Source organism: Pleurodeles waltl, chromosome 9 (assembly GCF_031143425.1).
Source record: "Pleurodeles waltl isolate 20211129_DDA chromosome 9, aPleWal1.hap1.20221129, whole genome shotgun sequence".
Classification (NCBI taxonomy): Eukaryota; Metazoa; Chordata; class Amphibia; order Caudata; family Salamandridae; genus Pleurodeles; species Pleurodeles waltl.
The window spans coordinates 25,897,265-25,913,085 of record NC_090448.1 but is presented as its reverse complement, the minus strand read 5'-3'; the positions used below and the strand labels follow the sequence as shown (position 1 = coordinate 25,913,085).

Here is a 15,821-nt window from a genome sequence, read left to right as displayed (position 1 = left end):
CTATAAAATCTAGGGCCAATTCAGCATGCAAACAGAAGCTGGAAATATTTTGGCCTACTCCTAGTAACCTCCTGCAGAAGCGATTTTCCCCTATGGCAGGGGCCATATTTTCTGTATGCTCCCACAGTGGAGCCCCATATAGCAAGAGTGGGAGACACTTCCGCCTATATAGGTTGAGCAGGGCCTTAACAGGTTTACTACCCACCCTGGCAGCAAACTCGAAAGTGGCACCAACTTTTGCATTAAAAAAGCTCCCCACTCCTGGAAGTACAAGATTTCCAGGAACCCTTATCATCGAAGGTAACCCCTAAATAGGGGAATTCCTGAACCTTACTGATAACTTGCTTGTTAATCTTCAGCCCCCCCACCCTGCTGAGTGGTTTTCCAAACACCATAAAGTGTAATTTTTTTGCAATTTATCCCTAAGTCAAGAGCTAACATATACATTTCATAAGCTCTAACCGCCTCTCGAAGACCATCCTTAGTGCAGGCCATAAGCACTGCGTCATCCGCATAGATCAGTACTGGGACGTTCTTGCCATTAATTTTAGGGGCATCCTTACAGTGTTCCACCAAAAAATCAAACAACACATTTGTGTACAAAAGAAAAAGGGTAGGAGCCAAGACACATCCTTGGCGCACACCCCTGACGAGCTCAAAAGCATCTGAACAATCCCCATTTATCCAAACCCTCACGTTTGCATACATTCCTAGGTGGAGGTACCGAAGCAGCTCCACAATTAAGGGGTTCATTCCCAGCCGGGTAAGTTTCTCCCACAGCTTAGACCGATTGACCTTATCGAAGGCACAGCTAAGATCCATAAATGCAAGATCTAGAGTGCCTTTCCTAGCTTGAGTGTATTTCCCAATCACCATCAACAAATTTAGGCACTGTTCCTGGGTACCAAGGCCTTCCCCAAAACCATATTGTACCTGGCTCAGAATTGCATCTTCGGTCATCCAAGCCTCAATACGCCTAAGAATGATCCGGCCCAGGATTTTGGCTGAAGAATCAAGAAGAAAAATTGGGCAATACGACTTGGGGTCATTCCGATCCCCCTTTTTGTACACAGGAATAATACAAGCCGCTCTACAGGTATCTGGGATACCCACACTAACTGCGGCATTAAGGGCATTTAGCAAAATGGGCGCCCATAACTGGGGGAAAGATTTATAAAGATCCATTGGAATTGCATCTGGACCAGGAGCTTTATTGCTGTCGCTATCATGCAACGCCTCCTTTACCTCCTGGAGTGTAAACCTGATAGCTAAATTAGGAAGATCTTCATATTTTCTCCCCCCCATTAACTCCTAAAGAGCTCCCCTGAAAGATACTACAAAAATGGCTGACCCAAGCCTCGGGCGATATTACAGCCCAGGCCCTCAGATGTTTCTGATTCAATGAAGCCCCTGTTAACAACCTTCCAGAACAGGCCAGGGTTCTTACAATCTACTGCACATTCCAGTCTCTCCCAGGCTGGCTCCTTAAGCTTTAACTTCCTTAACCTCAGGGCAGATTTATACTGAGCCCTCGCTACTCTAACATGGACCTTATCTCTAGGGTGCTCTTTTAAGGCTTTCCTCAGGGATTTCTAAGCCTCATAACAGGGCTTACTAAACCAGCCTCTCTTATGCTTACTGGAGGACTGAGCATCTGCAGTCAAACAATCTTTAAAAGCTTTTACTCTAAACATAGCATCCATAACTTCCCCTGGGCTGGGAGTTTCTGCCAGAAGTGTACCCGTGATCAAATTTAGGTTGTCACCCACCACCCTTTTTACTCCTTACTGGATATTTACCTGTCTCCAATCAAGTCTCATACCCTGATCCTTTATCGTCACCGAAACCGGTCCTCCCCATCCTGGTTTGTATAAGTTCTCTGGGAAGTTAAAATGGACCATGAGTGGATTATGGTCGCTAAAGTGGTTCACAACCACCTCCCCATACCTAACCAAATTCTTTAAATGTGGGGAAACAAAGATATAGTCAATTGTTGTACCTACCCCTCTACCTACAAAAGTTGGGACCTGATAAGTACCCACAGCTTCGATATCACAAAAATTCATAAGACCCAGGCTTCGTAGGCCCTTAATCACATTTCTGCCCCTAGGGTCCTGTGAGCCATCAGCTATATATACCTCCTGATCCACCTCAGAAGGATTCACCACTGTGCTATGCCGCCCTATCTTAGCTTTAAAATCTCCTGCCACAACAGCACAGAATTCCACACCAACCTCCTCCATTCTGCACTTCAGTGTCTGAAGAATTGTAAAAAGGACCCTGAATTGACACCGATTTTTTATATATATATATATATATATATATAACATTTTAAATGTTAAGCTAATTTAATTTATTTAACATTAGCCCCTATGGGGTGTAACTGGGCATGCATTGTGCTCAAGTTATACCAAACCTGGGCTGCCGTGCAGTTGAGCCTGTTCTGATATATTTTGGGCTTTAGTAACTTCAGAAGTGTATTTTGTGAACTGCAGCTGTCTTACTATTTTATGAGTGTGTGTTTTCTAGCAACATCTCTCCCCAAAACCCTTCCTTATATGACCTTAAACTCTTCCCGTTTACCCACTACTGCCTTGATTCCTTCTATATTTACTACTGATTTGTAAACCTACATGTAAGGATATGTCAGTCACTGTGGCAGAGACCTAAGCACAGAACAGAGAGGAAAGGCTGAGGCAGAGGCCTTCGGCCATGGGTGGGTTTGTGAATTGCACTTTGTATTACCTTAGTAGTACCAATGCAGTACTACTTCACATACTACAAAATGGAATTTATGAATCTGGATCTTTGTGTTTAGGGACCATGAAAGTAGGAAATTCTCAGAAGCATGGAGCCTCTTTGGTCAGCTCTGCTGTGGCTGCTTACTGTGGTTGCCTTATTAAGACCTCTGCAGTACACAGCGTGGCTCAATGCTCTGGACAGTGACACAAGATATAAATCTATTTTTAGGAAAAACACATTGCTGTGGAATATATTGCCTTCTGAGACAGTAAGAAAAGCAGAAGCCTGGCAGCTGACAAACTGAGCAGTTCATTGTTGACAGTGGGAATGGGCTGTGAGTTGATGACACCTTGGTAATTCGGCTATGAAGGACTGGTTCATTTGTGTGCCTGTAGATATCTACCTGAAAGCATTGTAGAGTGGATAAATGTGTGTAGTTGAAAGGTGGAGGCTTACTGCTCAGTAAAAGGACAAAGGCCATTTTGTCCTTATCCAGAAGCGGATACTTTGATGTTGTTATTTTAGTCTACTGCATAATGCTCTGGACCATGACACAAAATCGAAATTTATTCATGGGAATAAAACATTGTTTGCATTTGTGGGAGATCTCCATAAACAAAAATCCAAAAACTTGTTTTCTTGAATGTTTTAAAAAGTGTGTAAATAACTGTTATTAAAAAAAAAAAAAAAAAACTTTCAAAAGTGATCTGTCAGCCACGTTAAAAAGCAGGGCTATAAAGAACTGAATTACTGAAATTTCTGTTGTGTTTTTTCAGGTGAATGGGAATGGTTAAGTGATGCACCTTCTATCCAGCCTCCACACCAAAACGCCATCACTTTTCACACTCAGTTTGGCCGTGATGGAGATTTCACCAACACAAACCTAGGGAAAAAATTCAAGAGGATTCACTCGGATCATATGCATCATCTCGAGTGGCTTGACCCACCAGACAAGGTGCTTGCAGTGACTGGAGAGGATGGGAAAGCTTATCACAGTATTCTGCCTTCCTTCTTTCATCTCCTGGAGACTCTTCGGAAGGAAGACCGGGACTTTTCTGTGATCCTAAGGACCTTCGGCACAGACCTGCCCCGTGTTCTTCATGCTGTGCTGTACGCCATGGAAGGTCGACACCCTCAGTTCCCTGATTTCCAGAAAGTGTTGGTGAGCACATTTCGATGGGCCTTTGAAGCTTTAGGACACTTTAGGTGGAAGGGGTAGGCACTAGCTCATTGTGTTATTTATAAATTATGTAAATGTAAGGAGTTCATGGAGTTTGGTTTTGTGCAAGTGAGTTTCCTCTTAAGGCTATGTTGTCTTAAATGCCTCCCATTAAGAAAATTCAATGCATGTTCATATTTTATCAGTGTAATCCTATATACTAGCTAATGTGAACTTACCTAATGATAACAAAGGAAAACCCTGACTTTTAATAAAAGAGACATAATACATGTTTATGTCTGGCTTGCCAGCACAACTGTTGCCAAGCATACCTAATCTTATCAACAGAAAAAGAGCTTCAGGAAGAACTACCAAGAGAGGGGCTTTGGATGAGCACCCATGCTGCTCTTCCTCCCTGTTGGATTTGATTGGGCGGAAGTTATGTGCTTCCACTGAAAGAGTGATTGTATTACACAGAGCATGCTCCATATTTACACCTGATTTTGTTATAGTGAGGAGCCAGTGATTTGAGGTTGTACACAGAGTATTTTCCTCCACATTCATTATAAAAAAATCTATATTTTTTGGAATGGTGTGTAGTTTCCTGATATGGCCATCAAAGTTATGCTTGCAACTATATTCAAGGTGTACTCTATGGATTTGAAATTTAAATCTTTTTACGATCAAATCACTCAGTTAATCTACTTCTTATAAGCTCAATCAGTTAAGCTCATTACAAAAAGCTTGTTGACCAGCATGCCAATTGCTACTGCGATTCGAAGTTGAATATATCAACTCTGGTTTGATGAAAAACCTACTATGTTTTTGCCCCTTAAGTCCCCATTTTGTTCTGAAAGGCCTAATGGCATTGCTTCTTGTCACTGTATTCCGTCTTCTGTATTGCGATCCAGTCTCCTACCACCTTCCTTTATCTGTGTTCACCTTAGTCAAAACCTTGCGATTGAGGCAGTAAAGTTAGAAATCCAAGACTATCCCCTCCGAAATACCCTCTGAGGTATTTGAAGTATCTGGATCTGGAGCTCTTGTCCATATTCAAGAGAATCCAACATTTGTGGGTGTCAGTTGAGCTGTTGTTCACAGAAGTTTATTTGGTGGTAGGCATTCAACTACTGCTATGTTCCTCTTGTGGAGCTATCCTCACACCTTGTGCCACAGCCCAGGAGGCAGTTTTTACTACTGCCTGGCATATGGTGCTCTTGAGGATAACCTGGCCATTTCAGTCTGTTGAAATAAGTTCAGTCCGTCAAATTAGTGAGACTGATATGGTTTTATTGAAGTACTATTATGAATAGGAAGAACAGCATCCTTCAGCGAGCTGTCCGGTTTCCAACTGTTCCATTAGGAATCCTCCCGCTACCACATTCTACATGCCCGTTGACCATTTCTACCCACCTTAAGACACTTACCATACATCTTCACCTTCACAAATAAATAACAATATTATATTAAAAAAAAAAACGTATACATAAAATACCAACAAAATTTAGTACTACATAGAAGAGTATTACTAACACAATAGTGTATACCAAGATCTTTATCAATTACATAACCTAATAAATAAGCAGGCCTTTTCCTTTCTCTTTCACTCCAGCGCAATTCATTATTCCCTTCTGTAATTCAGCCTCGCAACACTTCACACCACTCATCTTCCTAGAATTACTCCCACTCCAACCATTGTACTCCTCCGGAACCTCAGCACCCATTCTTTCACCTTCCAACGTTTACCCATTGCACCCTTCATCTTGCACTTACTTATCCTTTTTAATTACATTCCTATCATTTTTACATAATAATATATGACGTAAATTCCATATCTTTCCATCTTCCAACTGAACAGTGTTAGTCATCACTTTGTAAATCTTCAATGGTTCCGACCAACGTAGTTTCCCTTTATCAACAAATCCTTTTTTTTCTTTTAACTCGAGCATACTGCCCTACATTTATGCCCGAACTCCTTACTCTTTGCTTGTAATACAATTTGGTACATATTTGATAATCCTCAACTTTTTTCTCATTTCACAATCAGGGGTTACACCACATTTCTTGCTATTCTTCTCCATCAACCACCATGGAACAAACCTAGTAGCCGGTTTCATTCCTGTCAATAATTCGAAAGGCATTTTTCTTGTCACAGAGTGAGGGGAAGTTCTATAACAACAGAAGCATACTTTGCAACGATCTCTTCCAAGGAAGACCTGGCGTCAATGCTAACTGTATAGCTTCTTTTATAACTCTATTGAACCTCTCAACCTGACCATTGGCAGATGGATTATACAAAGCCACACGAGAATGTTTCATACATTATTTAAAAAAACATTTCATCTTCTCAAACGTGAGTTGTACACAATTATCGGACACCAATATCTCTGGTATTACTTCCCTTGCAAATACATCGTCTAAGAATTCTACCACAACATCAGTGGGGATTTTATTCACCATACGCATTTCAGGCCATTTTGATACATAATCCATTAGGACGATAGCATAACATTCCTTCGCTGGTAATGTAGGAAATGGTCCCATAAAATCAATGGCCAATTTCCACCATGGCCTGTCGGGCAAACCCACAGTAATCAACGGCGCTTTACATGGTTTGGCACTTTATCACTTTGTGCACCTATACCACAATGTCTCACATATCTGTCCACCATTACAATAACACCAGGTCACCAAATATTCTCCTTTACCTTCCTTTTGGTGCTAGATATGCCACCATGACCATCATTACTTTTTCTTATCAACTTTTCTCGTATATCTCTAGGAGGAACAATTTGATCACTTCTTAATACCACATCATTACATAAAGATAACTCATCCTTTAGTTTCCAATTTACAGCACCATCCCCACACATTGTTTGCTCACGAGGCCAACCTTTATTTATATACTTCATCACCATTTGCATTTCCTCATCTTTCTCTACCTCCTGATGCCATTCCAGTTCTGATATCACACCAGATTCCTCATAATCCTTAATGCCCCACATCACGTCCTCATATGTAAAATCAACCTCACATTCCATATTTTTATACTCTTCTCCATCCATTTCATCTCCAATGGGAAGATGTGACAACCCATCAGCAATCACATTACTCCTTCCAGGTACATATTCAACTTCAGAATAGTACATTTGCAATTTTCAGGCTAATCGTGCTAACCAAGGAGAGAAAATTCTCCCCCCTCTTGGCTTTAATATATTCAGTAATGGTTTATGTTCCATACACATTTTGAATTTCCTTCCCCATATGTACGACCTAAATCATTGCACTGCCCATGACACTGCTAATAACTTCTTTTCAATGACCGAATAATTTCTTTTGAGTTTGATTTAATGTGCGTGACCCATAAGCAATAATCCACTTATTACTCCCTTTCCTTTGAGACAACACTGCACCAATACCATAATTACTTGCGTCTACTGAAATTACAGAGTCTACATTCATTTGAAAAGGTTTCAAACATGTAGCACGTAAAACACTCAAACTGTTCCTGATTCCTAAAAAATTAAGTTTTTTTTAAAAGTAATTTTCTTAAATTCTCCACCTTCATAGCATAGTTTTCAATAATCTTGAGTAAAACTCAGTGAGCCCTAAAAATTACATTAACTGCTCTGTGCACTTATGTTCAAGAGCACTTACTATAGCCTCCACTTGAATAACTTTAGAATGAATACCATCCTTTGAAATCACATGACCTAAATATTCTACTTGGTCTTTTCCAAATTTACATTTCTCATTTTTCACAGTTAAACCATTATCTTGTAAAATTCTTAAAACTTCTTTTAATGTAATTTTATGGTTGCTGTGATCCTTCCTAAAAATTAGAATGTCGTCCTGGAAAACCTGAGCACCTTCCACACCTGACAGTATCCTAGTCATCCCCCTTTGGAACATAGCAGAAGCAGTAGCAAGGCCAAATGGCATACGTTTATACTGATAAGCCCCTTCAGTTGTTATGAAGGCAGTATAGAGCTTTGACTCTTCATCTCATTCTGTTTGATGATATGCACTAGATAAATCAATAGTGGAAAAAACAGTAGCTTGACTTACTGATGATAGAAGTTCTTGTAAATTTGATAGTGGAAATGTATCCACCCAAAAAGATTCATTCAAACACCTTAAGTCAACACATAATCTCAAATCGCCATTGGCTTGAAGAGATGTTACAACTGGTGACATCCAATCCGAACTCTCAATAGGTTCAATAATATTTTTTCCACATAAATCCTTCAATATCTCCTTGAGTTTAACTCTGTAATTCATTGGAACATTCCATAATTTTTTCTCACAGAAGTTACATTTTCTTTTAATATGATCTTATGTTTAAACCCCTTCAATTTGCCTAATGTGTTTTTGAACACATTAGGAAATTTCTCCTCCAGAGACTTGTCCTGTGTACGCATCTTGTCTACCTCTTGTACAACATAAACTGGTGGTTCCCTTTTGGGATCTAATTTAATTCCCAATGAATTTATATGAGGCCATCACAAAATGAATTCACCCTTCTCAGCAACATAATGTTTCCCACCACATTTCCTCTGTCCAGATTAAATTTTGTACTTGTGGAAATCCTGCTATAGGTATTTTGTGCCTTGTATAATATCCAGAGCTTACATCAGAAGGGTATAAACTTCTTCCTGGCCACAATCTGTGAAACATCTTCTTGCTCATAATAGTATACCAGGCAAATGAATCCACCATAGCATTTACTGCACATTCATCTATCATCAGTCTGCATATTGGTAATTTTACTCGTTTGTCTCCACCACAATTTCCATTGTCCTGTACACTCAACACTACATTATGTAAAATGTCTTCTCCTCCTCCTTCATGTATGGTTACAAAATTTACATTTTTCCTAGAACCTTTACACGCTCTACTAAAATGACCACTTTTTTACATGTACCACACACTTTTCCTATAGCAGGACATATTTTCGAATTGGCTAAATGGTCATTTAAGAGGAGTTCCTACATCAGACATGATAGAAAAAGGTTTAGGGACAGATAAAAGAGAGAAAAAGTTTTAGGACTTTTTAAGGAAACAGAAAAAAACTTTTTCAACTTTTTAGAAACTTTTTGAAAGTTTTTGAGTACTTTTCAGCACTTAGCAGATAGTGTAAGAGAAGAAAAGCAAAACTTTTTGGTTAGGTGTACATACACTGAACTTGTTTTGTATATTATTCTCTTATGAAAAGTACACAATGACAAAGTGGTAAGTAGTTGCAAGTACTTATCCCACCGCTGCACAACCAATGTAGGAGGCTGGCCTGGCTTGTAGTGGGTACCAAGGGGTACTTAAACTCTGTGCCAGGTCCAGTTATCCCTTATTACTGTAGAAGAGGTGTTTCTAGCAGCTTTAGGCTGATAGAAGGTAGCTATAGCAGAGCAGCTTAGGCTGAACTAGGAGACATGCAAAGCTCCTACTATACCACTGGTGTCATATGCACAATATCATAAGAAAACACAATACACAGATATACTAAAAATAAAGGTACTTTATTTTTATGACAATATGCCAAAAGTATCTCAGTGAGTACCCTCAGTATGAGGATGCCAAATATACACAAGATATATGTACACAATACCAAAAATATGCAGTACTAGCAAAAGGAAGTAATGCAAGCAATGTAAAGTTACAGTAGATTGCAATATTAGCACATAGGTATAGGGGTAACACAAACCATATACTCCAAAAGTGGAATGCGAACCACGAATGGACCCCAAACCTATGTGAGCTTGTAGAGGGTCGCTGGGACTGTAAGAAAACAGTGAGGGTTAGAAAAATAGCCCACCCCAAGACCCTGAAAAGTAGGTGTAAAGTGCACCTATATTCCCCAGAGAGCACAGAAGTCGTGATAGGGGAATTCTGCAAGGAAGACCAACACCAGCAATGCAACCAAAGTGGATTTCTGGACCTGAGTACCTGTGAAACAAGGGGACCAAGTCCAAGAGTCGCGTCAATGTCGAGAGAGGGCAGATGCCCAGGAAATGCCAGCTGAGGGTGCAGAGAAGCTGCCACCGGATGGTAGAAGCTGTGGATTCTGCAAGAACGAAGAGGACTAGGAACTTCCCCTTTGGAGGATGGATGTCCCATGTCGTGAAGAAGCTTGCAGAGGTGTTCCCACGCAGAAAGACCGCAAACAAGCCTTGCTAGCTGCAAGGGTCGCGGTTAGGGTTTTTGGATGCTGCTGTGGCCCAGGAGGGACTAGGATGTAGCCACTTGGATGAGGAGACAGAGGGGGCGCCCAGCAAGTCAGGGAGCCCTCACAGAAGCAGACAGCACCCGCAGAAGTACCGGAACAGGCACTTGGAAGAGGAGTGAACCGGAGTCCACCCGAAGTCGGAAAAGGGAGTCCCACGACGCCGGAGGACAACTCAGAAGGTTGTGCACTGCAGGTTAGAGTGTCGGGGACCCAGGCTTGGCTGTGCACAAAGGAAATCCTGGAAGAGTGCACAGGAGAAGCTGCAAATCACTTGGTACCCAGCAATGCAGTCTAGCGTGGGGAGGCAAGGACTTACCTCCGCCAAACTTGGACTGAAGAGTCACTGGACTGTGGGAGTCACTTGGACAGAGTTGCTGAGTTCCAGGGACCACGCTCGTCGTGCTGAGAGGGGACCCAGAGGACCGGTGATGCAGTCTTTTGTTGCCTGCGGTTGCAGGGGGAGGATTCCGTCGTCCCACGGGAGATTTCTTCAGAGCTCCTGATGCAGAGAGGAGGCAGGCTACCCCCAGAGCATGCACCACCAGGAAACAGTTGAGAAGGCGGCAGGATCAGCGATACAAGGTTGCAGTAGTCGTCTTTGCTACTTTGTTGCGGTTTTGCAGGCGTCCTGAGCAGTCAGCCGTCGATCCTTTGGCAGAAGGTGAAGAGAGAGATGCAGAGGAACTCTGATGAGCTCTTGCATTCGGTATCTGAAGAATTCCCCAAAGCAGAGACCCTAAATAGCCAGGAAAGGAGGTTTGGCTACCTAGGAAGGAGGATAGGCTAGTAACACAGGTAAGAGCCTATCAGAAAGAGTCTCTGACGTCACCTGCTGGCAGTGGCCACTCAGAGCTGTCCAGTGTGCCAGCACACCTCTGAATCCAAGATGGCAGAGGTCTGGGGCACGCTGGAGGAGCTCTGGGCACCTCCCCTGGGAGGTGAAGGTCAGGGGAGTGGTCACTCCCCTTTCCTTTGTCCAGTTTCGCGCCAGAGCAGGGCTGGGGGGATCCCTGACCCGGTGTAGACTGGCTTATGCAGAGATGGGCACCATCTGTGCCCATCAAAGCATTTCCAGAGGCTGGGGGAGGCTACTCCTCCCCAGCCCTGACACCTTTATCCAAAGGGGGAGGGTGTAACACCCTCTCTCTGAGGAAGTCCTTTGTTCTGCCTTCCTGGGCCAGGCCTGGCTGGACCCCAGGAGGGCAGAAACCTGTCTGAGGGGTTGGCAGCAGCAGCAGCTGCAGTGAAACCCCGGGAAAGGTAGTTTGGCAGTACCCGGGTCTGTGCTAGAGACTCGGGGGATCATGGAATTGTCTCCCCAATGCCAGAATGGCATTGGAGTGACAATTCCATGATCTTAGACATGTTACATGGCCATGTTCGGAGTTACTATTGTGACGCTATACATAGGTAGTGACCTATGTATAGTGCACGCGTGAAATGGTGTCCCCGCACTCACAAAGTCCGGGGAATTTTCCCTGAACGATGTGGGGGCACCTTGGCTAGTGCCAGGGTGCCCACACACTAAGTAACTTAGCACCCAACCTTCACCAGGTGAAGGTTAGACATATAGGTGACTTATAAGTTACTTAAGTGCAGTGGTAAATGGCTGTGAAATAACGTGGACGTTATTTCACTCAGGCTGCAGTGGCAGGCCTGTGTAAGAATTGTCAGAGCTCCCTATGGGTGGCAAAAGAAATGCTGCAGCCCATAGGGATCTCCTGGAACCCCAATACCCTGGGTACCTCAGTACCAATACTAGGGAATTATAAGGGTGTTCCAGTATGCCAATGTGAATTGGTAAAATTGGTCACTAGCCTGTTAGTGACAATTTGTATAGCAGAGAGAGCATAACCACTGAGGTTCTGGTTAGCAGAGCCTCAGTGAGACAGGCATCACACAGGGAACACATACATATAGGCCACAAACGTATGAGCACTGGGGTCCTGGCTAGCAGGGTCCCAGTGACACATAACAAACATACTGAAAACATAGGGTTTTCACTATAAGCACTAGGCCCTGGCCAGCAGGCTCCCAGTGAGACAGTGAAAACACCCTGACATATACTCACAAACAGGCCAAAAGTGGGGGTAACAAGGCTAGAAAGAGGCTACTTTCTCACAGTCATTAGCTGCACATCTGTAAGTACTTCTAGAATGTTTCCTCTCAATTTTCTTCTCTCTTTCTTTTGCCATGCTTATACCATTACCACATCCAGTCTCATTGTTCCCTGTACTTTTTCTTACAGTTTGTATACATTTTTCAAAAACTTCTATACTACTTGCTATGTCTATTGCAGCTTTTAAAGTCATATCGTTACCATATGACCACAATTTATCTTGTATTTTACGAGATTTAGTTTTCATTAATAATTGGTCTCTCAATAGTTGATCATTAACATATTCTCAAATTTACAAGTAACAACCAGATCCCATAATGCTGACATAAATTGCTCCATAGATTAATCTTCTTGTTGTGCTCTAGAATGAAACTTAAATCTTTCTAGCACAATATTTATCTTCCTTCCATATCGCTCATGAAGTTGTTTCTTAGCTATATGATAAACATTATCACCAATTTTATCTATAGGTGGTAAATGTTTGATTTCTCTAAGACCAATAGCACCTAACCTATACCTCAATATCTTTCAAGAGAACATGCTTCATCCTCAAGAACTTCTACATATGCCTCAAATAGATCACCCCATAATTCCCATTGTATTTGTGGATCACCTATTGCTGACAAAAAAATGGTGGAGGACGAATTGAAGCCATATGTAATTAAATTATAGGTATTCACAATATTAGTTCAGTAGTTAATGAATTGAAGGTGTTTGAATCACCATAGACCCACTGGACTGTAAATCCAACAGATGTACAAATCACTGTTATTCCTATGTAAGGTGTGTGAATCACTGTAGATTCACAGTACTTTCTAATGTCACAACGTGTGTAAATCACCGTTATTTCTACTTTTAGGTGTGTGAATCACCGTACATCCACAGTACCTGATAATAATAGGTGGAAAAAGTAGTAATATTTATTTTTTACGTACCAGCGTATATATCAGTATAGGTTGTGTAAAATGTAGTTTGCTAGTCAGAATAAAAGCCCAATAATATTGCTTCTTTGTAACATTAGACCATCGCACCAGAGCAACAAGTGTATTGTATAGCACAGATTGGAAGCCCAATGTAACATGCGAATGACGTATCCAATGACGATTCCACATCCGTTCATAAATTCACAGCCCACTTCAGTATGGCGTCCACGTACAATGACGGCACAGCAATTAGCCAGTTAAGAACACGCATTACTGCAGTGCAATGCTGTTAATAAAGGCACAGCTTAATCCAGTATGGCGTCCATGCACGATGGCGCATGGCAAATATCCAATTCAGTGCTCGCAGTAACACAAGTACAAGCTGTATGATACCACAATGATGATGAAAGGTCTCGAAAGCAAAACCAAATCAGTGACGATGATTGACCTCAGCAGCAAATATAATTCACCACCACCTTACGCCGTCCAATACAGTAAGTAGGTCAGTGCAGTGCCATTCTTCCTCTAAAGTGGTTCCCGCTGGTCGCCAATGTTGAAATAATTTCAGTCCATCAAAGTAGTGAGACTGATATGGTTTTATTGAAGTACAATTATGCACAGGAAGAACAGCATCCTTCAACGAGCTGACCGGTTTCCAACTGTCCCACTAGGAATCCTCCCATTACCACATTCTACATTCCCCATTGACCAGTTCCACCCACCGTAAGACACTTACCACACAGTCTCCTACATTTTCTTCTAGACATTTCTGAAGCTAAATCTTCATTTGAAGGTTACTATGGCCCTTTCGAAATATGCTAAAACTTTCTGCAAATACCCAGCCTCCAAAGAGTGAAGGGCCTTCTAGTGTAGCAGCTGTGCAAATATGAGCTTGATTGAAGACCACAGCAACCTTACTATTCCTGTTTCTTTACTTACTGAAACCATTTGTGTTCACAAGATTGTGCAGTTTTTCTTCTGATAGTGGCACCTCAAGGATTTGGAAATCCCCGTCATTCGTGCAATCTGGCAAAACATTCTGTTCTGCCATTCTTTTTCCATTTGATCAAGAAATCTCAGGCCTGAAGAAAGAAATCACCACGTTGATGTGTTTTGGCAAAGTGTCCTAATCTGTGGCATAAGTAAGGATTTTGGGAACTTCCTTCAAAAGGTTGGGAAGTGCCAAAAGATGGAGGGGAGAGGCAGGAAGAAAAACGGAGTGAGTTCCCAAGTCTGTCATGCAAAGTTTAACTGCGGGAATCTATGGTTTTGGGGAATAAAATAGCTCTGAACTTTGTGTGTCTTTAAGGCTTAGTCTCACTAGACAGCCCTAGTGGTGGAACTGGCCTCTCAATTCAATGTAGTGCAAGTCAATTTAGTACAGTATGGTAAGTGGCCACAGTCCTTTTTGTTTATTTATCACCGGGAAGACACAGCTGTGAGAGCCTCAGGGATGCCAATGTCTTTAGTTATCACTTCTGATCTGTAAGCAAGTCCCTAATGTTTGAAACATGAATTGGGTGCAGGAGGGCAGACTTAATTGGAATCTGAAAACAAAGCTTGGTTTCAAGCCTTCATGGTTTGAACCACCCAAGAGTCCTGTCTAGAGTTTGAGCTTTTTCCAGTGCATGTGCAGGCTGCATAAGTAAGGAAGTAGATCTTTAGTCCCAGCAGAACTGCAGAATGAAGCTGCCCTTCCGAAGCAGTGATCACACGGAGCCTGGAGCCATGGCTTGACTAGTAGTGCTGCTTTGTAGTTGGCCAATCCTGTTCAAAATCGTTGATCTGAATACTCTGCTTTGATGCTTGTGAAAACTCTGTGCTTTGACACCTACCCCTTGTCAAAAGACGTAGATCTGCTTTCAACCTGTGTAATCAATAAATCACCAAATAATAGGGCATCCAACGAAGAACCCCTTTCTCATAAGACCCCTTTACACAGCTCTTGCTCTATTTTAATTTTTAGTACAGTGAGTCCCCATAAGTATGGCTTATTTTTCTTAAGTTTTCAGGTCAGTGGTGTTCTCTGGTCCCTTGTATGCTATATGATGCATGAAACAAGAAGTACCATATCCTTGCTAGACATAAATGATAGTTCTAAGCCCTTTTGCCTCTGCAATGTTTAATCAAGGTCTGTCAGCAATGTAAGGGTACCTTACACAGTTAGAGCACTGTGAGATTTGAAGGCTCTCTTTCAGAACATACTCAAGAATTGTGAAGTAACCATCAATTCAGGAGCAGGGAAAGGAGATCGACAACAAAGTCATCCAACCATGAGCAAAAGCTCCCTCTAAGTATGTTATCTATTGGAGGCAATAGGTCTACCTAACAGAGAGCTGAATCTATTTGAAGTCAAAACCTAAACAGAGATAAGAAAGAAACAGAGTGAATATGGGTGTGAGGCAAAGGCGCATGAGAGTAGTCCCTGTATTTATATATTGTGGAAACCGTATTTAGACCAACTGTTTTCCTGCTGCTGGAGCACGTGTCAGAATGTTGGGATTGAGAAAGCATCTGAACCCCTTTGTTCAGATTATTTTTGTTTGGACCTATTGGCTGCCCAGTGGTGCGACCTAAAAGTCTATTTCTCGGGTATGAACACCAGATTATTTATAATTAACAAGGAAGACTGGTCTGAAACCTGAGGCAGGCTGG

The 15,821-nt window shown here is 42.0% G+C and overlaps 1 protein-coding gene across 1 annotated transcript in view; it reads left to right on the top strand.

The window, feature by feature from the left end:
• The window catches only part of LOC138258873 (uncharacterized), a 106,088-nt gene that overhangs the window by 26,645 nt on the left and 63,622 nt on the right, over window positions 1–15,821 (top strand). Inside the window, exon 2 of the mRNA XM_069206172.1 lies at window positions 3,519–3,904. Within this exon, the coding sequence (XP_069062273.1) occupies window positions 3,519–3,904 (386 nt within the window). The remainder of the gene's footprint in view (window positions 1–3,518; window positions 3,905–15,821) is intronic.